Source organism: Castor canadensis, chromosome 7, assembly GCF_047511655.1.
Source record: "Castor canadensis chromosome 7, mCasCan1.hap1v2, whole genome shotgun sequence".
Taxonomy (NCBI): Eukaryota; Metazoa; Chordata; class Mammalia; order Rodentia; family Castoridae; genus Castor; species Castor canadensis.
The window spans coordinates 26,672,274-26,699,885 of NC_133392.1; the positions used below are offsets into that span (position 1 = coordinate 26,672,274).

General features: G+C 43.5%; 1 protein-coding gene across 7 annotated transcripts in view; it reads right to left on the minus strand.

Annotated features, from left to right (window-relative positions):
• The window catches only part of Cnnm2 (cyclin and CBS domain divalent metal cation transport mediator 2), a 130,245-nt gene that overhangs the window by 9,454 nt on the left and 93,179 nt on the right, over positions 1-27,612 (minus strand). For 2 of the 7 annotated variants that reach the window (XM_020165975.2, XM_074078390.1), the window contains exons 2-5: positions 17,277-17,420; positions 14,813-14,950; positions 12,676-12,845; positions 1,131-1,224 (exon numbers count right to left, since the gene is read on the minus strand). In XM_020165975.2, the coding sequence (XP_020021564.2) occupies positions 1,131-1,224; positions 12,676-12,845; positions 14,813-14,950; positions 17,277-17,420 (546 nt within the window). The other 5 variants (XM_074078391.1, XM_074078392.1, XR_012449634.1 and 2 more) reach the window with 5 other exon arrangements.

Below are 27,612 nucleotides of genomic sequence, written 5' to 3' on the forward strand. Positions count from 1 at the left end.
CATCCTTGGGTCTCTCAGTAGATGAAGACCAATGTCACAAAGACAGACTTGTCTGGAGGTCTCCTTTCAAGACTGGTTTTCAGACTGACAGCCTTCCTTTTAGGTTGGAGGTTGGTTAAGTTTCCTAGCACAGCATATCCTTTGGTATTTTGGCCACAAGGTGGCACTCCAGCACCTCCATTTACCTGCCTGACCTGCTCCTACCAGGGTAAAGCAAACACTTTAGGACCACTCAGGTCCCATCCTGAAGGGGAGCAAGCCCACCAGCTGAGGGCATCCACGCTCCTTCCAGGACAGGTGCAGCTCGTTGGTCTCTTGGAATCTTGTGCTCAGAAAACTATCCCGCGCCTTAGCAGCCAACTCAGCTGGCTAGCTAAGGAGGTAAATATGCAGTGACAACCTCCTTCACGCAAGGCAAACTCCAGAAAGCTAACATTTGAGAGTCACCGGCTGGATGGAGAGCACCGGCACCTGCACACAAAGCAGGCAGGAGTGTAACTGGGACAAGCCTTCAGGAGCCACTAGGCAGTGGCTACTAAAGAGGAAGGTGCACACACCATGACAGCAATCCCACCTCAGTGGAAACGTGCACACGCGTCCACCAAAAGACAGGTATGGGAGCACTCATGGCCGCACAGTTCACACCAGCCCCAAACAGGAAGCCGCCGCGATGCCCAGCAGCAGGGGACAGGATGAATGCGTAAGTGCGAATTCACTCATGGTCGTGAGAAGAAACAAAGTCCAACCATACACACCACCACACAGGACTGTGACCAGCATAGCACAGAGAGGAAGAAGCCAGCAACACACTCTACGTAAATCCATTTGTACAAAGTTCAAGAAAATAGTGGGTACTTCGGGGGCACAGTGACTCAGAGGAAGCACAGGGTGGGGGAGGGTGTACGGGGTTGGTGACAACATTGTCTCTCCATCTGAGTGCTGGTTTACCCAGTGACGTTCAGCGTGCAGAAACTTGTGTATGCTTATGATTTGCACAGCTTTGTATGGCTATACATCAATAAAAAGCTCAAAAAGCAAATAAATGAGGTCAGCTGGCAGGCAGAGAGAACACTGAGGGTAGAAAGCATTTAATATGTGGTCTGGCCCTACAGGCTGAGAAGCAAACTCACCTGGAGAGGCGGTAAGGGCCATTACACCATAGTATGAAAAAGCGCTTGCTTCAAACTTCATACCTTCTTTCCCAGCTTCTACTTCCACTTTCCCCTGTGGAAAGAAAAGGGAATTTTCAGTGTGGTTGTATGAGTCTGTTTGCACTCTACACAAAATCCAGTCCTTCCCCAGTGATCCTAAGGAAGCAAAGCATCAGAAAATCTTGTCCATGGAAAGGGGTGGGTGAATTCATCATAAACAGGAAACTGAATTGGGCTGGATAGATGGAGGTGGCAATAAAACAATGATAGTTAATATCTGTGGGTACCCTTAATATTTCCTTAGTTTGTGGGTTCAAGAGCTCTCCAATATTAAAAAGAGTCAATGAGAAAAACGCTGAGGAGGCGCTCAGTGATGGCTGCCTGAGCTGTCCTGCAGGAGCCAGAGGTGGGGCAGAATCAGGATCAAGGGTCAGCAGAGTTTGTGGCCATGGAATGGAAAGGAGTGAACTGGTTGTGAGGCAGGACCCATTCTTGTCTCATGAGCCTGGTGTCCTGACCAACTGAGTAGCTGCGTAGTGGGTCGGCACCTTTTCCAGGGACCACAGAGCACAGACTTCTATCTTGGAAAAGCACCTTGGGAAAGTTTCATCAGAACAAAACCCCCTTGCTGCCCTTGCGCTTCCCCCCTTTCTTCTCTTCTCACTTGTCTGCAACCTCTCCTTCACCTTCAGCACTCCAGGGACGACGGTGGCTTGTCCATCGCTATAACTCTAGGGACCACCATTGTCCTTCACAGTGCTGAACCTGCACTGAGCCTATATTCTTATAGGAGTTTCACTTCCAGGATTCCCAGTCAAGGGTCAGCCCGGCTCTTGCTCACATTGAGAGCATGCCTCTTTAGGACATCCTTTACATGGGGTAAGCAACTGGGGAGCTGCCCTATACTGAAAAGCAACTGAGCTAATGCTGCACAGTGTTTTACAATTCTTATAAAGTTCACGACTCTAGGAAGCAGACACAATTTATCCCCCCCTCACAAATCAGGAGACTCTGACCACAGAACAAACTCTCACTGGATGGGCTGCACCACACCACCTGCTAATGTGAACCCCATAACTCTGACCAATGCCTATTAAATTACCCTACAGTAAATTTTCAAGTACAGAAGGCTTTCCTTTTTCAGATACCTTCTCCAGAAGACTTTCCGTGTCTCTCCTAGGTTTTCCTTCATTCAGTGGAAATACTAGTTTTCACCAGTTCATACAATTCTCTTGCTGTAAGAAAAGAACTTACATCTGCACTCATTTCTTTTTTTTTTTTCTTTTGGGATGGTGGAGTGGCTCAAGTAGTAGAGTACCTGCCAAGCAAGCTATGAGGTCCTGAGTTCAAACCCCAATGCTGTCAAAAAATTACATATATTTTTTTCTTTTTTGTACTGAGGATTGAACCTGGAGTTTCTCCTATGCTAGGCAAGCACTCTACAATTGAGCTATACCCCCACCGCTCCACCAGTGATTTTAAACCAACCTTTAATGAAACAGGTACTGAACAACCCACCCCCCTTCCCCTGCCACACAGGCAGGGCCCTATAGGAGCTTCCAGGAGCCCGACAAACCAGCCCTTGCCCTCTGAGGGAGCCCCAGTGCAGTGGGTGGAGGATAGCACATGAAAGCCAGAGACAGGAGGCATGACCAGACGGACAGAGACAGTAAGAACAAAGGAGTTCAGAGAAATAACTTCCTTCCTGTTCCTGTCTGAAGACACATGTTCAACAAGAGGGAAGACCTAAGGATGGGCAGGATCTGGCTGAAGCAAAAGGGAGCAGTGTGGAGGAAGGTCTGAAGCAAGTGACAGCCAATGCCAGGCTCTTGGGCTTGCACAGAGAAGAAGTGAGTCTGGAAGGCAGGTGGGGTCTATGTAGCTCCAGGAACAATAGAAGTCTAGACCGAGCTAGGGTGGTGGCTACAGGACCGGGAAGAGACTGGGTGAGAGAAGCCATGGGTGAGGAGCCAACATAACTGGGTGATGCCATCAGGAAGAGAAATGCAGGGGTAGGAGCGGGAGTCAGAAATCACAATAGAAGCTGTGCGTGGTGCCTTGAAGATGAAGGCGGGTCTCATAAGTGGAGGTAGAAGCGTTGGGAGGGGCTGCCCTAATGGGGTTGGGAGAAAGGACAAATTCTAGTACAGAACAAGGTCTTCAAGGTTGAAGTGGAAGGATGAAGGTTGGGGGAAGGTCAGAACTGAAAATGGAGATCCAGGAGGCACAGAAAGGTGACAAATGGAAAGAAATGGGGAGCAAAGGACCAGCTTGCAGCCCATGACTGAGAGGAGGAGCAAACTGGAAACGGTTTGTTGACAGGGAACTGGAGCAAAGCAGAGGCCCTGACAGGGGTCTCACCACAGAAACTGGGCGAGGGGAGTCTCCTGATGAAGGATTGGTCAACAGTGTCACCTGCCAAGGGACACCACAGACAGCAGGCAATGCTGCTGACTGGCCAGGGAATTGCTGGGAGCCTGCAGGAGAATTTCCATTCCACGGAGAACAGAGAAGTCAAACAGCAGGGCTGATGGCAGAGCAGGTGGCACACTGTTCCCTGTCTAACAGAGGAGGCACTGGCATCAGGCCAAACAGGCCAGAGGCCACTCAGGATCTGGGGCAGAAAGTCACTGGGGAAAGAAGAGGTGCAAGTGGGGAGCAAAGGCCATGGCTAGCAGGAAAGCAGGGGCACAGGGACTGTCATCAGATGAGGCAGGGTCCCTCAGAGAAGAGGGAAGAAGGAAGATGACATTCAGTGATAGAGAGCAATGATGGCATTTGTCGTCTCAATTTTCCATCCAGCTTTCCCTGCACTGACTCTTGGTTTTGAATAGAGTTTATATATATATATACACACACACACACACACACACACATACATGCTCTCTGGAAACATCTGTCTCTGTTCATAGTCTGTCACCTCAAAAGTGGCTACAGAGCCATCTTTATCTGAACTTCTGTGCAGAGTATCACAGTGATTGCCACCTCCAGTAATCTGTGGTTTGTTCTACAAGTTCTAGTGCCTGTGTGTTCTGCGTCTTTGCCAACAGGTGTTACATCACACTTACTTGTTGACAAACTGTCAGAACTGGCAGGACAATTGTCACCCCAGAACCAGATTGTGGCAACAACCCCAGCCTTGCCTCTTAGAAAGGAACCATACTGCTGGGCACCAGTTGCCCACACCTGTAATCCTAGCTACTCAGGAGGCAGAGATCAGGAGGATTGAGGTTCAAGCCAGCCCAGGCAAATAGACCCCAAGCCCCTATCTAGAAAATACGTAACACAAAAAAGACTGGTGGAGTGGCTCGAGGTGAAGGCTCTGAGTTCAAAGCCCAGTACTGCAAAAAAAAAAAAAAAAAAAGAAGAAGAGAACTGTCCTTAGCCAGTGCTAGGAGAGCCGGGTGCTGCTCACATCCACTGAGCAAGAAAGGACACATCACTTCCACTCTTGGCCTCCTACCAATTAGAGAAATTAACTCATCTCTTACAGCGAAAACACAGAGGTTGAAGAACCTCAAAGAACCCCCAGGATGAGAAAATAGGATTTTCTCAGCACCTGTGTTGACCCTTGTTCTAGTTCCTCTTCCTCATAGACAGATCTGTCATCATATGTTTTTTCAGGTGAAATGTATCCAAATTGATGAGTCCACTTTTTTTTTTCCCAGTGGTACCAGGGTTTGAACTCAGGGCTTTGTGCTTGCCAGGCAGACACCTCACCTCTTGATCCACACCTCCACCCACTAGTCCACTCACTTTTGAATGCTACTATATTGACATAAGTATTTTAATAGGCACCTTTTGGAAATAAAGATTTAACTGGGGGGAGGGGAGGAGCCATTCCTGGGGCAGAACTCACTGCACCACAGCCTGGGGCCTCTGCCCAGTAAAATCAAAAGCAAAGAGTGGCAAATTCTGATTCTGGCTCCTGCTCACAGGCATTCTGAGTTAGGAGTATGGGGTGTGACCTGGGCAGGAGAAATTTTAGGAGCTCTCAGGGAGTTTCAGGAAGCAGTTTAGGGGTTGCTGTTCAGTCTATGAATACCAGCCCTGAGAGTTACCCACAAAGGGATAGGAGCTGGCAATCTGCTAACTAGACAAGGAAGGCTGCAGAAAGATTCAGAGTCCAAGACTGCAGTCTTCTCAGCTGATGTCCTCTGGGTCCTTCAAGACAGAACCTGGGCAGGGGAGGACCGGCTATCTGGATGCTACCAAGCCAGACCCATCAGGCTGCAGTTGGACATGTTAGCACAGTAGTTCTTGGACATTTAGGTTCCAAGAACTGTAAAAGTGCTCCTTTAGGGTCACCAAACTTTTATTTCATGATCTATTGTTAACTATCATTTCATAAAAGGCCAGACATTTTGATACCCCCCCAAGGAGTTTGAACTCGGCCTACACCTTGAGCCATTCCACCAGCCCTGTTTTTGTGATAAGTGTTTTCGAGATAGGGTCTTGCAAACCATTTGCCTGGACTGGCTTTGAACCTCGATCCTCTTGATCTCTGCCTCCCAAGTAGCTAAGATTACAGGCGTGAGCCCAGTCTTTCTTCCTTTTTCTCATTTTGCCTCAAGCCGGGGAAACTCTGCCATAGTATCAGCATCACTCAGGAATCACCATCTAAGACTAATTTTGCTTCACTTATAAAATCACAATAGATAAAGAAGCCCTTTGTCCTTTCTAACCTTCTATGATTCTTTTGACACTCGAGTTTCAGGAGCATGTAGTAAACACGTGATTCAGTATCTGTGTGTCAGTGGCTCCAAAAGAGACCACTTTTCAAATATGCCCACCAGCATAGACTAGGGCCATCTCCGTGACGCAATGGCTTATCTGGCTCAAAATCAATTAGGTGTCCTCTCACGTGACATGTAAGGAAGGAGTTACATATGGATTTTACTTCTGAAATAGTCATAAATTTATCATATTACCAAAAAAAAAAAATCAGGACCAGACAAGACATGACGTAGTGAAGTGGCCTCCAGGCGTTCCCCAAGGGAACTAGTTAGGGCTTTCTGCTTGGAAACTCACAGATGAGGAAGGAGACCTAACACGGCCAAGCAAAGCTGCCATCCTGAGCAGAAATTCTAGCACAGAACCCTGCCTGCCTTTGGATGAAGGCACTGGATAGCCTCTTCTCAAAGTCTCTAAATGCTACTCGTAGCCTCCAAGAGGGATCCTACGCTATCGGACGTGGCGTGGCACAATTGCCCACAGAGCAGGTAACCCCAGGTGGTCAGTGTGGCCAGACTGCTACAGACCAAAGGCTCCCTCAGACACTGCAAGCCAGTAGCCACTGACCTCTGCTCGTACTCAGGCCAAGTCCTTTCTGTGCTTTGTGTGGCTTTTGTCTTTAGTCTCCACTACAAAGTCTTTTTTGGGGCTTGACAACAGAAAGGAGGTAACTAGACACCAGGAGGTGTTGACCGGCAGTCCCTGCAGAGGCCACCCGCCATCCATTAGACTATCCCAGGTCTTGACTGGCTCTGGCGCTCACATGTCCTCTAGCCTTGGCTTACCATCTGGAGGCTGCTAATGTAGGCTTGGGACTTTGCCAGTGGACTTCACACACATTGACTTTTTTTTTTAAAAAGTGTGTGAGTGACAAGAGCAGGAAGCTGGTCCCCTGCTAACATAACACGATCCATCTAAGTTCTACACTTCACAGCTAATTGTCAGTTGGAACTATCTTTTCTCTGTACTCCCTGGGAATCTTTTGACTGCTACATATAGAATCATAAGGCACTAGTTCTGCATCTCTCTGTCGTATTCTATCTCCTGCAGTAGATGTGTCCTCTTGTCCTGTAAACTCCAACATCACTACTTCCATGCACTTTCCTGGAGAAAACCTTACTGCCCACTCTTATTGCTTGCCTCCCACCCCTCAAAACTCACAGCTGATGGCTGGCTGACAGGGGCCCTTGCTTTGGGGGATCCAAATCAAAAGCCTTCTCCTAGAACAAGCTGAAGCTTATTCCTCAGCAGAGACCATGTCCTTCCTCAGCTTCCTATCCGTCCTATCCGTTTTCCTCACTGCTTTCCCCTGAAAACACTCTCTGAAAATCACGTTCCTAAAAAGCCATGTCTCCATGTCTCCATGTCTCGGGCTCTGCTTCCAGGGAATTCAAACCATTACAACTTTCCACATCTCTCCAGATCAATCTGTAGACAGCATACTCCATAATGGAGATACTTCTTTCTACCACTTATAGTTTGTTTTGTTTTTTAAAAAAAAATTTTTTTTTGCTTGGTTTCTAAAATCAAGAGTGGATGCTTTGTTTTCTCTCATATGTGGAAACTGAAAAAAAAAAAAAAAAAGAATTTGAAAGCACAAAAGGGCCCAAGAGGGAAGATGAAGGGTATTGGAAAGACAGAGGAGAAAGGAGAAGGCAAAAGAGGGGACCAGGGAGGGTGGAGTTGATCAAAACACACATACGCACTGTGGCAATCCACAGTGAAATCCATTCATCAGAATAATTAATTTGAGCTAAAAGTCATAAAAAGAAAAATAACAGCAGGTATTTAACTTTGCCAATTGCCTTTTTTATATTTTCTATAGACATAAACATAAGACTTTTTTTTAATACTTTGCTAATGTGGCACTTCTTGATTTTGTTGTCCTTATGTTAAACTAACTTTTGATCCTAAAATAACCCAAATCAGTCACAGTCACAATGGTCACAATGAATCCCTCTTTGGTATATGCTATTCTCTGCATCCTTTTTATTTAGAAATAATACATCAATGTTGATAAGTGAAACTGGCCCATAATCTTATTAGGTTTTAGAATTGAGCCCCTGTTAGCCTTAAAGAACATATTTGAATATCATGTTGTCTTGTTCTATTTGTGTAAGATAAAAATTATGATTGCTTTAAAGTTCTTTTTTTTTTGTGGTGGGGGTACTGGGGTTTGAACTCAAGGCTTCATGCTTGCAAAGCAAGTGCTGTGCCACTTGAACCACACCTCCAGTCCATTTTGCTCTGGTTATTTTGGAGATAGGATCTTGAAAACTATTTGCCCAGGCTGGCCTCGAACTTTGATCCTCCCGATCTTAGCCTCCCAAATAGCTAGGACTGCAGGCTCTCACGACCTGTGCGAGGCTGTCCTAGAAATCTAACTAGGAGTGATGGGAGATGCAAAAAGGACAAAAAACAGGAGACAAACATGCAGAAAGCTGGGGTCAGGTGGGCTGGGCGCTTGGATGGAGATACCCAACAGCCTCGTTACTTCTTTTTTATGTCTTTCTTCCTTCTTTTCCATTCTTTAAAGTCTCCCTTTTTTATTTCTTAAAACCACACTTCTTTTCTATTCTTTAAAGTCTTTGTCCTTAGACTCACACTGTCCCGTGTTTCCTCTAATCTCTAGCATAACTCTTAAAGTCTCAGTCCATAGACTCACAGACACACAATGGCCTCATCCACCTCCAACAAGTTTCTTATACACAGTGGCAAACAAGGAGGTGGAACAGCAGTTCTTGGTGGGCAAGTGTATGGGGGGGGACTCCCGATAGGAGGAACCTGCGATCACTACTCTGAGCGTAAACATCTTCGGAAAAGCAGCTGTGCTGCATTTTGCCCTCACCCCTTTCTGCGGCTGGGGCTGGGCCAACTCAGCCTGCAGATTACTGGACACAGCTGTGCTTATGTCAAGTTCTCATAGGCTTCTTATAATCTGCTCCCCACAGCAGGCAAGAGCCACTGGTACCTGGCTAAGTCCTCTTTGCATAATACAGAAACTATGAGCTCTTTGAAGTTTTCTTTTCCATCAAATCCTTTATTCTGTCTGCTTTTTTGGAGGTAAGGAGAGAACTTTTTGCATTTTCACATTGATTATCACATTACTTACACCAAGAGGATACTGATTTTATTAATTTTTTTTTTTTTTTGGATAGTGGTACTAGGGTTTGAACTCAGGGCTTTGCACTTGCTAGGCAGACATTTGAAAGAACCAGGCCAGGTACAGTGGCTTATCAGTAACCCTGGCTACTTGGAGGTGGAGATTGAGAGGACCAAAGTTCCAGGACAGCCTGGGCAAAAAGTCTGTGAGACCGCCCCCTCCATCTCAACCAATAAAAATAGCTGTATGTGGTGGTGTGTGCCTGTCATCCCCAGCTTCATGGGAAGCATCAATAGGTAGACTGCAGTTCAAGCATAGAAGTAAGACCCTACTTGAAAAATAACTACAGAAAAAGGGGTAGGGTGTGGCTCCAGTGGTAGAGTGTCTGCCTAGCAAGCACAAACCCTGAGTTCAAACCCCAGTACTGCCAAAAATAAATAAATAAGTGAATAAAATCTTGGTTTTATTTATGGGTTGTAAAGCCTTTTCATTTTTGAGTTTATTTTTTATAACAATTTCTACCATTTAACCTGTCCTTTTAGCTTATTATTTTGCTGTTTCGATGATTATAGTTATCTTTTTATTTATTTGCTTAGAGAAATAAAGTTTTTAAAAACTTTGATATACTACATTTTTAGGATTTACATGAACATAGTAGTCTTTATGATATACTATTATTTTAAGAAATTCTATATATTTTCCCCTAATTCAGTTGCTATTTAGGGTTCTTATTTTGCCATTAGTTCTTTTTTTGATTATTTAAATAGGGAGCACAAGCACATGGTAAGAAATTCAAACCACACAAGGGAGAAATGCTTCCCTTTTGCTGGATTTCCAGCCCTCCAAGTCTCTGAGAGAACAATTATTACCAGTTTCTTGAGTAAATTTGCAGAGAAGTTTCATATACAGATGCATTTCTATAAAAGTATTTTTTTCTTTTACAGAAATGAGAACATATTATATAAGTTTTCTGTGCCTTGCATATAAGTCCATATAAGAGACTTTATCACAGTTTTAGTAAGGCTTAGTACTTTTGAACTATGTGCTTTTTATTCCTAATTTAATTTCATTATTATCTGTGTGGGTGGTTTTATGAGATTTCTTTATACCACCAGCATGTATACCGTGACATAACAAATGATTGGTTTTCTCCAAATCGGTTAATTTTATTTCACTGGTTGTGCAACTTAGAAGTACTGTACCATTTTTCTTGGTATGTTTGTTCTTTAATGTTGGTAGAAAAACATTTCCATCAAAACTATGTTCCATCCATTTCTGCTTCTATATATATATGTATGTATGCATATGTAGTTATTTAAAGCATATAGAGTCAATAAAAATTGTCATGATTTATTGTGCTATTATCATCACCCTTATTAATCTCTCAGTACATTTAAAAAATCTACTTTTTTGGATAAAACTTGAAGTTTTAGCCTTTTATGCATATATAGTAAGAAATCTTACTTTGTCTCTCTGGTTTTTGTTTTGATTTTCTGAGACAGGGTCTTGCTGTGTAGCCCAGGCTGACCTGGAATTCATTGTCCTCCTGCCTTTGCCTCTTAAGTGCGAGGCTTACAGGTATGCACTACCAACCTGACCCCAAATATTCATTTAATTAAGTTTACTTAGATCATTTGCTTTCAACAAATTACACTTTATTTCACTTAGGACTTAAGCTAAAAATGATGTGTTTCTATGCATAATTTTAGTCACAGAGAAGTGCCTTGTTGAGCTGAGAAGGCCAGGCGGGGAAGGCAGGAGCTGTTTCCTTCTGACTGCATGTTCCTGAAACGCAGGGGAGCACGCTCCATATTCTGGCATGAATTCCCAGTCCTGGAGTAGCAACATTTTGGGTGGCATGTGCTTGGCAAACAATGATAATTACACCAGCTCGACAGGGGGTGGCATGGTATTTCATTCTGCTGTTCTCTGCGTACCTCGGGTAACTGGCTGTCTGCAAGAGAATGACTTCTGCCAAATTCTGAAGCTTAAATACCTCCACAGGCCTGTCTGTAAGCGCACGCTGTCTACATAACTCCCACAGCATCATCCGTTCAACAAATTGCCACATTTATGTAAATATCTAACATAAGGAGGTATTCGAATACAAGTAGATATTCATAAATGACTTATCAAAAATACCTTTATTTAAAAGACCGTCTTGTAAACAGAAGGGATTCTAAAGTCCCTTTTCCATAACCTTTATCTTGAGATCCATGGCTTATGCAGCAGTAAAGCCTTACTGAGTCTCAATTAAATAAGTGCTAACTATATAAAAATAGGCCATTGAAAGCCCCATGGTTCCTGTTGCTACCACTGAAATTCACAATCATGATCCTCAAAATTCTCCTAAATAACAGACATTACTGCAATCCAGTTTCTCTAGGCTTAAGGAATAGCCACACCTAGCTTTCATGAGAACCATGAATGTTTTGTTTCTTCATTGAAATCAATAAAATAAACTCCCTACAGTGCCCTTGGAGTTTTGAGCTTACATATTTTCAGAGAAAAAGCAAAGCAATCAAGTAAGATTGCAGTTAATAGAGAACCACAGTACTGAGTTAGTAAGCCTGGAAACAGAAGTTTCTATGATAGCCTGAAAGAAAGTGGCATGTCATCAGCTAATCAGATGTCTTTCCACCCCCTGCTCTTGCTTACAGACACTACAATATGACCCAGACACGGGACTCACATGATCACAACATCTGCCAGAGTTCCTGATGGCTACACACCTGAAAAGAGTTATTTTCAAATGAGAATGACTTTCTTAATTCATTTAGATAACTAGGGTCTTGCTGGACTCGTGTACAGTTTTGGTCCTCCCAAGTACTAACCATACTCTTGCAATGAAACTCCAGTTCACAATTAGGAGTCAACAAGAAATATGAGAAAGATTAAGAGGATGGGATTCTCATATTCGAATGACCTCAGATTTCCTGAAAAAGTGATTCATCAATAAAGAGGTACAATAAATCCACAAAACTAGGATTTTATTCATTGAAATGCCCATGTTGGCCTCCACACCAAGGACAGGGCCTGTGAAGTGCAACTGGGATATAGCAAAGCCTTCTGTCCACTTGAGTGCCACAGCCCCTAAAGAAGGCTCAGAACGGATGGCCTCCCCACTTCGTCTAGAGGATTATGCCACTCAAGGGGCTGTCATATTATATTAGTTCCTCTTTAAACATAATCTAGTTAGTACCCAGGGATAAAACCAGCAATAAATGGATTCTTTTGCTGGCATTAATGGAAGAGATACTAAGAATGGTGACAATGGAAGAGACACTAGGATAGCTCTTGGTCCCTATCCTAATTATGGATGGAAAAAAGAAATGATACAAAGAGGACCAAGGAACAATAAACTTCAAATACCCACGAGATTTGGATAGGGACAGGTACTTTCCCAGACTCTTCAAAAAGTACCAACAACCAAACTCACCATTCTCCATTTGACCCAGCATCTCGGCAATCCCTAAGCACCTTTCAGTATTGGAAATTCAAATAATTAATGGCATTGTTTTGTATTAGAATTCTTTCAGAGTTAGGAAAAGAGAGAGATGAAATGCTCCCCTTAAACAAAAAGGTAAGTATGTAAACCTTACACCCATCCACCTACACCAGGCCTCCTCCGAGCAGGAAAGGTGGGTACTCAGTGAGGGCAAACAACTGTTGAGTAATTCCTCTGACCTGCAGAATGAGAACGAAGTAGTCTACAGGTTTGTTTCGCTGGTAGAGGTAGTACTCTGGGGCTTTCTTGTTCTTCTCATCATACTTCAGTTCCTGGATGACATTGGGGTGCTTTAGCAGTCTTAGAAGGATCTTCTCTGACATCTGGGATGGGCTAAATGCTTCTACTTCTATAGACATAAACACAACTTGACATTACACTTCAAACGGATGGAAAAGATCATGCCAGCAATTAAGGTGCTCAGATAGTGAGAATATTTGGCATCAAAGTGATATAACATGGATGAATGAGACTTCCATTTGGTGATCCACTGGGGGAAAATTACCTGGGAGAGATTAGAAAATGCTGAATGCTCATATTTGTTCCTTTTTAGTCTCTCAACCTGTCACGGGGTTCAGTCCCATTAAAAGTGCCCTGTGTTTCCAGCTGACGGGAATGAAAACCAACCAGCAGCAGGCTCCTTGAACACCAGGACGCCTCCAACAAGCCACAACAGTCTGACTGTCCAAAAACAGCCAAGGGAGGAAGCCAGGGTGGGCAAGCACTGAGGGCGGTTAGTACCGGTGCACAGACACAGGGCTCCACCTCTCGCTCACCCACGCCACTATCCTAAGAAATTCAGGGACCACCGAGGGAGAGACTCGGAATAAAAGCAAGGCCGTGCACACATCAACATGCACTCCAACTTGCCAACAAAAAAAAAAGTAATGTTGGTCAGCATTTACAAAGGTAGTAACTTTATTTAGAATAACAAAAATCAAAATTACTGGCTTACGGGGGCCATGGAAAACGTGGCCTTTGTGACTTCTCAGAGGCAGAGTAGGATAACATTCAGTTTTACTGTGTGATTCTTCAATGATGAGGAACAGTAGTATCAGAATTAAAAAGAATAATAAGCAAGTTAAGGAAATCATTTTTTATTTTGTAAATTAGGTGCTATATATGAAAGCTATAAATTCTGTATTTACTTCTGTGAGGTTTTATTGTTTTGTAATAAGATAGTACATTGCAGAAAATTTGGAAAATACAGAAAAAGATAAAGAAAATTAAAATTAACTCTAAGCCAACCACTTAGATAACCATTTAGAGCAATTTGGTGAGTATTTCTTTCCAGTGCTTTGCCTAGGCATGTGTGCCTGTATTATGTGTGTGTATGTGTACCCACAAAATCACAGTAATAATCAATGTACACATACTTTTATATCCTGGTTTTTCCCACTTTACATTAAGTCATGTTGTGTATATTAATTGTGAGCATTTCCATGTATCAGAAAACATGATCTGAAAGTGTAGGTAACATCCCATCAGGTGGCTGTTGGCCTTCTTTTCAAAATATTTTAAGTATACTGGGTGCAGCTGAAAGGTACTGGCTCTCATCTTGGAAACAGACGTCTTCTACAAGCCTCTGGGTACTTTCAGATTTTTCGCACTTCCCCTGGCCAACAGAGCTCACCCTTCACCTAGAGGGCCATCTGGGGATGTGAGAGGGTTAGTCAGTCTCTTAAGTCCATTCAACCTTGACCTTTCTGGAGCAGTGTCAGTGCCGGCTGGCCTGGGCCCAAGTTAACAATCTGATCGGAAGAGGCCACCATGAAATCCATGTCAAAGTCCTTACCATCTCTCATTTCATCAAAACCGTAAAAGACAAAAATTTAATTCTGAAAATCTATACTTCTTCTTTGCAAATCATAGCACCTGCGTTCCCACTGAGGTCCAACTGTTCTTCCAAGGCAAGCTGAAGAGAGAATTACTCAACTGTCCAATCAAACGAGGTGGTGTCTGCTTTGCACTGTCAGCCTACTCCGCCAGCTGGCTTGCCCATGGACTTAGCTGGGAGTGGATGACCTGGCCTACCGTACACATGCAGCGTGGCACTAACATTCATCCTTACCTTTCAGACCAATTTTAAGTTACTGGTCCACCCCTGGTAAATGTCTCAGAGGGTTCATGCCGACACTGAACACAGGAGAGGAGAGAATTTAAAGAGAAACAAAACAAAACAAAACAAAAAACAAAATACAAAAGTGGCATTACTTATCACCCCATTTCCCAACCTCACCCCCAGCCCCCCAGTCAGCATGGTGAGAAAAGGCTCCGGGGCTGGCAGAGATCTCCAACTGTGACAAGCACACTTGCCTGTTGCTAGGAAACGGTGCATGGCCAGGAGAAGCTGCGGGGATATTTTAACCTTCATCTCGCTGTCTGTCTGCTTAAAGGCAGAAAAATCTTGCTTTCTTTCACGGTGGGCCACTTTCTTTTTCGTTCTGTTATCAGCTGAGGGAGGAATGAGAAAAGAAAAAAATATATATAAGGAAAGGCAGCCTATCTATCTGAAAAGAGTCCTTTTCAGATAGAAAGGCCGAAACGCACCAGAAAGTCTACTCTCTCCAGGGGTGGGCACTGCCTACAGATGACTCACGTGGAGAGGAAGGGGAGAAGTCCCACCAAATTGGCACAGAACACAATCACCACTCATCCCACAGGAAGTCATAGCAGGTAACCTGATCAGACCTCATGAAGGTCATTAGAGACCTCTTGATGGGCAGAAGGGAACAAAACTCCTCACAGAGCCTACAACACAGCAGCAGACTGTGTGGCTTGAAGTGCACATGTGGTCTCCTTCCATTCAGTGTCACCACACTCCAGTGAAGAACCACAACTGGGCTACATGCAAAGGAAGCTGTCCCTGCCTTTGAGGGCCCCTCACCCCCAGCCTCAGCTGAAAGAAAATAAACACATAAACAAGACCCCCAAAGAACAAAAAACACTCATGGAATACTATTTTTATAATCTATCCCAAATCATGAGATCCTGAAGGTCAAGCAAACATGAAGGTGACCCCAACAGGGGTCAGTATGCGTCCTCAGGAAAGAGCCACAGAGTCAGTCCTTCAGGTGGGGCTACATAGCTTCTATTGCAAAAACTCCATGCTACCTTTCAGCAAAAGCAGACGTGTGTAAATGAATGCCCTGTTATATTCCAATGAAATTTTATTTATGGACATGGAAATTGGAATTTCATTTCATTTCTACGTGTTGGAAAGTAATTATACTCTGACTGAAGAACAACCTGGCTTAAAGACAGGACCCTAATTGCTCTGCTTGCTCCATCCCCAAGAATCCTGTCTCTGAACCATCACTTCCTGCCCAGGGCAAAACAGATTGAGTACGAGGCTTTTTGTGGGGAGAAGGCAATCACGCTTTGTATTTCCTTCCAACTCAATACAAAACTTAAAAACAACTTTCTAATGGACTGGCTGTCATCACTGGTGATCTCCCGTATAGACTGAATATACCCAAAACCACAAAGTCCTGGGCAACACTTCTTCGTGAAGTCAGATTTAGAAGAAGTTCGATAACATTTCTCTAAAACCCAAGTACACAAGATCTCAAACATTATTTAATGACAAGTTCTACCCCTGGAAAATGTAGATACACACCAGGTATTAAATGGTGGCTTGTGAGGAAGGACAAAAAGAACATCAAACACAAGTGACAATATTCTCTCTTACGAGGCCTCTGACTACCCTCCCAAGTGTCAAGATCATAAAATAGACATGGGAAACAGTGTTTTCAACAACCCTATACAGGTGTGAGAGAAAAAGGGGAACATATTTTCAGAAGATAATCATTAGCTAAGTATAAATTTATTCTCTCAGGAGTGTACAAAAGACTTCATTAATTTTAAAATAAGGAATGTTTCCTTCTAGAAAGACTGAATGAAATCACTCTGCCTTGAGTAGGGCAGGCTCTGCCCTTTGGGACATGCATGTCTTCCTCAAGACATGTTTCAAAGCCAAGAGAAAAACAGAGCCCCAGTGCTCTTCCTCAGCCTCATCCGGAGGCCCCAGCCTCCCGGGCTTTGGGCCTCTTTGGTGGTGTGAACTCCTGAGAGAGCCGCGTGTGCTAAGAGTGGGGCAGAGGAAGAAGGCTGAAGCGTTTAACACTCAGCTCAGGATCAAGTCCACGCCTGGGCAGATGAGGTGCGAATGCTCACCTCCCCTAACCTGATCCAACCACTCCGCACCCCTAGCTGCCCCCAAAATGAAGGCAGAGAAGCAGAGGACAGGAAAAATGCATTCTCACTGTGTCCCTACCCAGTCCCTGCTTCCTCTGCCATCCCTCCAACTATGCCAGCACACCTCCCCCCATCCTTGACCCAGGAGCTTTTTACTCAGCTGTCATCCTTCAGCTAACAAATCCCACTCACTTTTTAATATGTGAATTATAACTTCAGGACAAACAAATTTATTTGAAAGCACTTTGCCTAGTTGTGCAAAGTGAAAATCTAGCATGAACAATGTGAAATACAGTTGAAAACTAAGAGCAGAATTTTCTGTTTTGGACAAATAATAGGCAGACTCGTGGTGAAGAGAAGCTGACTTTTCAAAGAACACTGCCACTTGACATTTCAGAATTCGCCTCTTCAGCCCCCTCGGTAAAGAGGCTGGAATACACTGGGAGGTTGTTCCTTCCTACACACATCATGCTTAATTACAAACAGAGGCTCCCAATACGGGGAGAAATGTCAGATGACTCACAAACAACCTGACAGAAAAAGCAAAGGTTTTGAGAAACTGCACTTCGACACTGCTACTCACTGTATAAATCTGTTTCATCTAGGATCTCAGATTTGATGATTTCTTCAATCACGTCTTCTAAGGTAACAATTCCCAGAACTTCATAGAATGGATCTCCTTCTCCCTCATTGTTGACCCGCTGCACAATGGCCAGGTGAGATTTACCTTTAAAGAAAAGAAAACAAGAGGTAATTTTCTGGATTCTCTGAATGACATCTCATATATGGTTATTGTAAAAATAGCAATTTTTTTTTGCAGCCCAAATTTGCTAACAAATTTCTACAATCTGTATTTCAGCACTTTCCAAATGGAAAAGCTTCCTGAACTATTAGAAGCAGGAAATCATCTTCCCACACTGTCCTGCGCCGGTCCTCTGCTTCCTTATGGATGTGGTCCTTAGTGCCCTCAGCCCTTCGTCTAACACACCAGCATCACAGTGAGGCCCACAGGCCTCCAGGATCCCAAGACCATTAGGAGGTTGATGAGATCAAACTGTTCTCCCAAGAATATTAAAATGTTATTAGCTTTTTTCAGTATATTAATACCTGAACTGATGATACAAAGGTCACTTACTTGGCCCAGAGCAAGGCTGCGGCCACTAACAGGACAGTGGTCACAATTCACCGCTGCACAGAGTAAGAGGGAAGAGTCTGTTTCCCTTAAGAACGCCCCGGATAAAGCGGTAAAAACGATGCATCCCATTAGATCCTGATCCTGAGTACGTGGCTCTTCGTGATCTACTTGGCCAAATGTGACAGTCCATAAACACTTCTATTGCATTTTGAAGTGTGACAGCTGCTTTGAGGAAAAGGCACTTGTGTGGCTGAGTTGCCGCTTTTTTCACTGGCCATGACTTTCACTCGAAAGGATAGCTACAGTGATTTAGATGTGGGTATTTGGGCAACATTTTTATGAGAATAAGCCTGTGAATCAAGGAAACCATGGGCAGTGTTGCTGCCAAAGATAAAGATTGGTATTTCAATGGAAAATTAGAATTTGGGAAAATTTGTATCTAACCACTATGAGCTTAACAGCTTCTCAACAGTTAAGGACTCTTTTGATAGGACAGGTGATATTAATGAATGCAGCTTTTAAAATATTGAATACTGCAATACATCAACTTTTTAAAGATCTGAATAATTTAGTGGACCAATATTTTTTAAATTACTATGACAATGACACTGCAAAATCAGGTACAGATAATGATCCATTCACAGTATAAGGCAGAGCAATGGATTTTCTTTTTTAAAGAAACATTTTAGACTTATAAAAAAGTTGCAAACACAGTACAGAATGTTCCTATAGACTTTTCAGTCAGTTTCCCCATTGTCACACCTTGTATTTGTCATTGACATATTACTATTAAATAAACTCCAGACTTTATTTCAATTCCACCAGTTCTTCCAAAAGCATCCTTTTTGTTTCATTACCAATCCAGAGAACCACACTGCCTTTGGGGATCACATCTCCCAGCCTCCTGTTTTGTGACAGCTTTCCAGTCTTTCCTCATTTTTCAGGATGGTGACAATCTCAAGGGGTACTGGTCAGGTGTCCTGGAAAAGTGTCCTGTGACTTAGGTACATCTGAGGCTCTTTTCATGATGACACCGAGTTTGGGCATTAGGATTTCAGGATACCCTCCCACCACTACAGATGGTTCATCATTTGGTTAAGGTGGCATTTCCCATGTTTTCTCCACTATACAGCCACTCATTTTCTCTTGCCCTAATTCTACTTTTGGAAGCAAGTCATTTAGTCTAACCTGCCCCCGAGGGAGCAGTGGGGAGCAGAAATTAAGTTCTACTGTCTGGAATGGGGGTATCTACATATTATTTGGAGAGGAGATATCTATATATATTCCTCTGAATTCTTCTGCAAAGATTTCAGAGCAAAGGATGTTAATGGAATGGAGTACAAAAAGTCTACTGTGTGCTTTCAGATTCGAAATGCAATTAACCTTTAAGAAAGTACTACTTAGCCAGGCGCCAGTGGCTTATGCCTGTAATCCTAGCTACTTGGGAGGCTAAGATCTGGAGGATCTCAGTTCAAGGGCCAGCCTGAACCAGTTCATGAGACCCTCCCCCATCTCCAAAATAACCAGAGCAAAATGGACTGGAGGTGTAGCTCAACAAGTGGTAGAGTGCCTGCTTTATAAGTGCAAAGCTCTGAGTTCAAACCCTAGTCCCACCAAAGAGAGAGAGAGAGAGAGAGAGAGAGAGAGACTAGACTAGTACTTAGAGAGGGTTGGTGTAGTATCAAAGAATACATGCTGCTGTCCACAAAGGCTGTTAAGATATGCCTCCCTTTTCCAAACACATACCTGTGTGAGGCTAGATTTTCTTCACATACTCAACTATACACAACGCTGCACAGACTGAGTGTGGAAGTATGAGCTGCTTCCATTCAGTCATATAATAAAAGAGATGCAAAGAGAAAAACACTAACATTTCCCTTCTGCTTTTGTTTGGAGAATATATTTAATAAAATATTGTTTATGTTAACATGTAAATGGATTTCTTATTGCTCTTCAAACATTTATATAACTTTGCAAATGACAAGGTATGATGGGAGGGGGCTTTAAATAAGCTTTAATTAACAAGTTAGGTGAGTTGACGCAGACACAACAATCCAGCCAAACTAAAAATATTCTGTAGGCCAGGTCTGATAGAGTTCCCAGCCCTGAGGAGGACCTGGCTTGGGTTCTGTGTGTTTTTGGTCCCTTTTCTGCTCAGCAGTCAGTTTCTGCCTTGCCTCAGATCCCTGTATGGGCAGCAGTGTTGGCGGACCTAGAAATCTGGATTGTTAGACAATTAGGCATCCTAACAATTTTCATCCCTAGCATGCTCACGCTCAAAGAATGAAAATATTTTGAACAAAGGAGACAAGGAGGAAAACTTATCAGCCACAGATAGAAACTCTGCAGCAGGTCAGGTCAACTCAGGTCCAGAGACCCTGTCCGGTAAATTTCTCACATCTGCCTTCCCAAGGACCCAACATAAGCAGTTAAAAATTCTTGGTGAATGCTGTCTGTCGAAAGTTAAATTCTTTTGCTATTCCCAGCTTGTGATCATTTAAAAGGAATTTTCCAAAGCAAGGTCTAATATTAGACTCAAAATGAAGTTTCCATTCCACCGAGGCGCTATTCTCACCAAAGTAACTACTGCATAATCAGATTGTCTTGGAGCAATTCGTTTACATGCAGATGGACATACTTGGAATACCAGTTGAAAAGCACCACAGATCTGGAAAGGCCTCACTCCAGGAGAAGCTGTGCATGTGAATTAGGCTTCTTAGACTAAAAATCAGTAAGTAAGTTTTCCTTCCAGCTCTTGTAGCCATTCGCATCCTCACCTCCAACTCTGAAACTTCTGCATCAGCCCTACAGCCACATTCTTTTAGCTCTAGAGTTCCTGGTGAGAAGTCCTGTTTTCTGAACCTTCCTCCTGGCAGGCAGGGAAAAAAAGGACACCCTTCTCCCCTACTCAGGCTTTTAGGGACCAGTGATTCTAGTCACCTGCCCCACTTAACCATTCACTTCAGGGACCTGAGTCTTTAGGCTTCGTCCAGGAATCAATCAATTTAAAGGAAAATATACAGCACTCAAAAGGCAAGAGGAGCACAAGTTCAAGGCCACCCTGTGCTACATACATGGTGAGACCCTGTTTAAAGAAAAGAAGAAGATAACTTTCCAATATGGAAAATTTAAAAAGTAAACTTAGACTGGAGGTGTGGCTCAAGTGGTAGAGCACCTGCTTTGCAACCTTGAAGCCCTGTGTTCAAACACTGTATCTACAAAAAAAAAAAAAAAAAAAAAAGTGAACTCAGACAGGGCCTTTCTTAGCCTGAGTATTACAGGAATTAAGTCAGGATAGAAAGCAGAAAGCAACTTTGAGAGAAATATTAAAAGACTGAGAAATGAAAATATAGCAATCAACAAAATACAGAATTATAGGTATTAAATAACATTAAGACTTTAAAAGATACATAGGTTAAATAAATTTGACAAACTATATACAGAATAAAACATAAACTGCTTTCATGATCAGGGTTGGGAGAGGGCCTCCCTGGCTAACTCTACAAGGTCTTGTAGTATTCCAGTTATTTTGAACATCCTCATCTCTAACCCCCACTTCCCTCTTTGCTCCTGGTCTATCCCAGAAATGCAGGTAAAGGGAACCACTAAGCTGGGCCAAAGAGAATGTTAAGCAGGCTTGCTTTTAGAGTGGGGGCTCTCCACTCAAACTCAGAGTTGCAAGAAGCTACTATAAAATGCCTAGATTCTTCTGCAACTGCTACATGCACAAGGCAGGCCATGCACACAGATGGAATTATAAAGCCCAGTCTTCACTGTGAGCAGGACCAAGTAACTGAAATAAGCTATTAAAGGAGAAATGAGATTGAATTTCAACCTCCTTTGCTCACAAATCAGTTTCTTATTTGCATCTTCTCTGTGGACTGGGCATCTGGCTCTGAATGGTAGTGGGTTACCAGGTCTGCATACTTCTAGGCTCAAATTTTGAGTGACAGATACCATTTGTATTTTGATAAGCAGCAAAAGTCAATCACCAAAGGATGCAATCAGGCTAATAAGTGTATTCGTCACTGCCAGATGAAAATATAGACTCGTTTGACATAGTACAACACTGACAGAAAGAGGGTGGATGATTAGAACAGCCTCACACAGCTGTGCTAATTTAAAAAAAAAAAAAAAAAGACACACAGTAGCCAAAAAAAAAAAAACCAATAAGGAAGCACAAGGCAAAGGGAGCCTGTGGAGTCTGTAATTCCACTAAAACCATGGGAAGTAAACCCACACAAGATCCAACAAAGAGAAACAAGCCACCACCACCATTTTAAGTTCACCATTCACAGCTGTGTCACACAACTCCAGGTGACCCCGTTAACATGGAATCCAGTGGTTCCTAGAGTGATGTCGTGGTGTCCTCCCTAACAGAGGACAGAATGATGGCTGATATACCTTTTTTTCAGGGGACTTCCAGTTTACTATCATAAGATTGTCATGATTCACTAAGGAGAAATCACAGTTCTCAAGAGAGAGATCTATGGAACTGGCAATAAAAGAAAGAAATGCTCTCCATGTCAGAACACTGGTCCCACATAACTAACAGATAGAACGACATGGAAGAGGCATTTTAATGACATACTGAGACCTACCGATAAAACCAGCTTGCATCAGTCATCAAGGAAGTCAATGCACTTTAAGTGTAATTAGAATTGGATTTAGTTCCATTTACAAGTTAACAAACCGATCATGTGAGATGAAAATGAACATAATTTATAAACCATAAAACACTGCTAAGCTTACATATCAACAACCTCAACAGTCACCCAGATTCACGTATTCATTCAACAAATCTCCACTGAATGCCTACTATGTGCCAGCTCCTAACATAGGGAACAAAACAAAGCCGTGTTCCCCAGGAACATTCCAGCAAGGAGACATACACGAAGGGGAAGAGACAAAAGCTGACATGAGATTGAGCTGAATGTGTGCAGGAACAAAAGGGCTAGTTGCAGGACCACGTTTCCTCCAGGATGGCCAGGGAAAGGCCTGACCCGAGGTGACATGGAAGCAAAGCTGAAGGGCATGAAGGCGCCAAACGAAGCAGACATGGGCTGTTGCAGGTAAAGGACGACAGTCACTGAGAAGGTGACACTTGACATGTTGGAGGAGAGACCCAGTGATGTGGCTGGAATGCAGCAAGCAGCGGGGAAACAGCGAAGATGGGGAAAGACACAGCGTGCAACTGTCAGAGACTTCAGTTTCTCTCTACAATATACTCTATAGAAGGGTCTCAGCAGAAGAGGGTGTGATCTGCATGAGGTTTTGAGGGGTCACTCACTGCTATGTTGAGAGAAGCCTTAGCAGGTGGTGGGGGGAGGGTGGCAGGGTGGGGTCCAAGCAGGGTGACCAGTGAGGAAGCTGGTTGAGCAATCCAAATCAGAGAGGACAGTGGTAACAGTGGAGGCACCATATACAGGTATGACGAGGTCTTGCCATGTTGCCCGGGCTGGCCTTGAACCCCTGGGTTCCAGCAATCTTCTGCCTCACTTTCCTGGGACTGCAGGTGCATGCCATCATGCCCAGCCTTGGGGAAATATTTTAGATTGAGTCATCAGAGTTTGCTGATAGCCTGGAGAATGGGCAGAAGAGACAGAGAAGATGCTGTCTGGCCTGGCAAAGGGAAGGACAGAGTGGCTACTTACTGAGGAGGACTGTGGCACGTGTGTATTTGGAAGGTAGAAATCTATTCTGTTTTCGAACAGGTTAAGTTTGAAGTGCCTAATGGATAGTCTATTGGAAATGTCAAACAGGAAGTTAAATACATGAGTTTAGAATTCAAGCAAGACAGTGAGAGAAATGTGGGCTCTAGATAAAAACTGGGAGTCCTCAGAATATGGACACAGTACAACCACAGTCACACCAGATCCTCTATGGAGTGGTTAAAGAAAGGAGCTGGTCCTGAGCCTGCTCTGTGGGTGTGCCACAGTTCCAAAGGTTAGCAAGTTGAGACACAACCAGAAAGGGGCATGAGGAGTGACCCATGTAGTAAGGACAAAATAAGCAGAATGGTGTTTTGGAAATCAATTATTTTTTAAGAACCTGTTTCAAGAAACAGAGCACAGTCAGAAGTATCAAACACAGCCAAAGGACGGTGAAAGACGATTTGGTGTTGAATATGGTCAAGATCAAGAGGGTCACAGAATGAGCTGAGGACCACAGAGTAAGTGACAAGTCCAAGGACTCCAGGGGCCCATCACTGTGACTTCTACTACTGCCCTCACTGTTTCTAACAAGGAGACAGACTGGCCTGCTTCTGCCAGGCAACCTGAGCCAGAGCCTTGGTAGCAGGACAGAGTTCAGCTTGTCCTCTCCAGAATGACACCTCCTCCTTAAAGTCTCACCCCTCTGGAAATGACCACCATTAAATTTCTTATCATCCATACTTAAAGTCTGAAATTATCTTTGTCTTTTTTCTCCAGCCCTTTTCTTTCCTTTTTAATGGAGAATGAATAAAAACACACATAAAATACACAGCTCAATGAAACTCTACATTTATATACACCTGTACACTTCCTACCCAGGAAGCCTGGTGGGAATGGGACGTTAACAATGGGCAGCAGGTGAGTGAGGCAGGAGGCGGGGGATGGGACAGGAGTAGGGGAGAGACGTAGAGAGGTAGGTAGTAGGCTGAGCAGCCTTCAGGCTCCAAGGGGAATATACAGCCTATATGTGGCCTGCTTTGCAGGACCAGGATCTTCTTCCTACCCGCTTTTCTGTTGATGGATCACATGATGTCTAGAAACATACTGTGTCACAGTAACTGAGTGTCAATACAATTTCAGGACAAGAGAAGCAAGTCTCTTTCTATATTAGCTATACCTGGAATACTGTGTTCAGGCCTAGGTCTTGTACTTTTACAAGAAGCAAACAGAGGAGAGATGCTATGACATATACAAACAGTGTCATATGAGGACCAACTAAAGAAACCACACATTTAGCTAGGAGACAAACCTGGGTGGGGATGAGACATGACAGTGACTCTCAAATATCTGAAATGAAAGGCAATCGTTTATTTCTTGTTCCTTCTTACCCAATAGCTTGATATGATCGTAAACTCCTGATTCATCTTTGTAGGACTCCTCACCCCCATCCGCCAGCCTCTGCCAAGTCTCACACAATACCTATCACTCCAGCCTCTTCTCTACTCCCTTATTCAGCAAGGAACACTTAACCACAACACAGGCAAAGCATTCCATGACTCACAAGTGCTCACTTCCCATCAACTACTGAATTAAGGGGAAAACTTTGGAAAGTGGGTTCAAAGGCCACCATAACCCAGCTGCCCCATCCTTCCATCCTTCCATCTCTGGACACTTCCCAGGCTCTCCCAGTGCAGCCAGTCAGCTGACTTGACTTTCCCATCAGGACCTCCTTCTGCTGATGGTAACGGGCTCTCCTCACCAGGAGGAGCCTTGGACAGTCGTCACATTGCCCTTAATTTTTAACTCTACTCAAAATATCACTCTATCCTTTCCCCAGAGGAGGAAATACTCCTCATTTCCGAACCCCACAGCATTATCTGAGCTCTCCTAAGGCTTTGCCTCCTTCTGCCTGACATGAAGGTTTGTGTTCTTCTCCCCGATGGGTTGGAAGCCCCATTTAACACCCTTTTCCCACAGACAACTGATGCCCACCATCTGCATGGACCAGGGAAGAAGGGGAAGGGGTCAGCAGTCACAGCACCCCAGCCCCTCTCTCACGGCCCTAATGCAATGTCACCCCGCCACAGCTACCCCAGGTTCTGAGAGTGCCTGGGTCTCTCAATCCACACCACTATTAACAGTGCATGGTTCCTTTCTTTACCCAGTTCCCCCTCGGTTCAACAGCTAAACCCTGAATTACAAGCCACACACATAACACAAACACATAAAGATTTTCTCACAGACTTCTGTAACGAATACACGATGACTGCTCATACACACCTTGTAGGTCTTTTACTCACAGTATGATGATCCATCTGGTATTACGATAAACTACTGTAGGTCAACTTGCTGAAGGAAAAGCAAGACAATTTCATTTAGGGAGTTATCACCTAGCTATCTCCATAATACTTAAAGCTAAATTGAGCTGGGTATGCTGGTGCACGTCTATAATCCCAGCCCCTGTGAGGCAGAGGCAGGAGGATTGTGAGGTCCATGCCAATATAGCGGTACCCTGTCTCAAAAGAAAAAACAACAACAAAAAGCTAAAAGAAAAATAAAACAAATTTCATGAGGTTTTTTTTTTTTGAGTACTTATTTTACCTTACTATCCCTACCAGAACTAAGTGCATTTTTTCCAATTGAATTTTCCCACCATAAAATAACCAGAAAAATGTGACACAGATCTTGAAATAGCCCTACATAAACAATATGTGAGTTTATATATAGAAGCACTTGCTGTATATAGAAATCACTGGGCTTAAATGATGATAACTGTTGCTATTCTGGGAGACAAAAGCCCCCTTTAACCAAAAGCTTTACTACTTCCAAAAATTCCAAAGGCCGACTGACCAGTAAGTGGCTGTCTGATTGTCCCTCACAGGGTGGCTCCTCCACACCACCCCCAACATCCCGCTCCCAGGGAGGCTGCTGGGGTGGAAGATGGGATCCTGGTTTCCCCAGAAAAACACCAGAAACATTTTTTTTTTTTTGGTGAGGGTGGCAGTTTATTTGATACATAACTATTTGCTGATAAGACCATACCCTGACTGAACTACCTGGGGGGTTGTAACAACTCTCAGGCAGCAGCCTTGCTGCCACTGGAACCTCTGAAAGTAGGGAGGTAGCCAGACTCTAAGGGACATTTTGTGTTTTTTTTTTTAAGGATAAGCAGGGGTTGAAGGTGTGGCTCATGCCTGCCTAACATGTACAAGTTTTGGTCTCTAGCACCCCTCAAAAAAAAAAATGCCCCCAAAAACAAACATAAAGGAGAAGCAAAGCAGCTATAGTGACTGAACAGTGTTAGGCACAGTGCATGGGGCAACCAGAAGTCACAGCATTTGGGCCACCTTGCCAGGCCCAGCCCTGCCACATTGCTGCCCAGAGGGAACCTGTTACCATCTCAGGCTTCCTTCTATTTGCTATAAATACCTATTTCTTAACATTGAAGCAAAGTTTGACCCCTTCTTCCCATTCTACACTGTAGTCTCTTATTCTATGTCTCTAAAATTACTGGGAAAATGAAAAACACAATTCAAATTGAAAATATCTTTTCTGTGTATGTGTGGGTCTGGGATTGAACCCAGGGCCTCAGGAATGCTAGGCAAGTGCTCTATCACTGAGCTCTGTCCCCAGTCCTGAAAATATCTTTTAAGAAAATTAATGTTCAAAAGAATGCTTTTTGCAGATTTAAAAAAAAAGTATTTTAAGAGTGTTGACTGGTTGAATTTCCATAAAAATCCCTATGTAGTAAGATCAGAACTATTACACATTGAGAAAAACAAGTCCATGTGCATGACTGTGTTACTGGAGATTTGGGGAAGGTATCGGCCACCTTCAAGGATATCAACGTTTTCATACCAGGAAACTTCCTAAAATATATTAAAACCATAGGTATTGCCTGGCACACTAGAGGAACAGTATACTTAGTGAATGAGTAAATCTATACACCTCAAATGTATCCAAATCCCTTAAACCTATATTTTAATTTTCAATCTATACAACTTTCTGGTCTAAATTTCATCCTCCAAACACGCCCCCCGTGCTTTTCTACAGGATTCCTTTGCAGTTAGATGTGAGCTTTTGGCTGGCATTGTTTTTGAGGTTATAATCACATCTTACCTCAATTATTA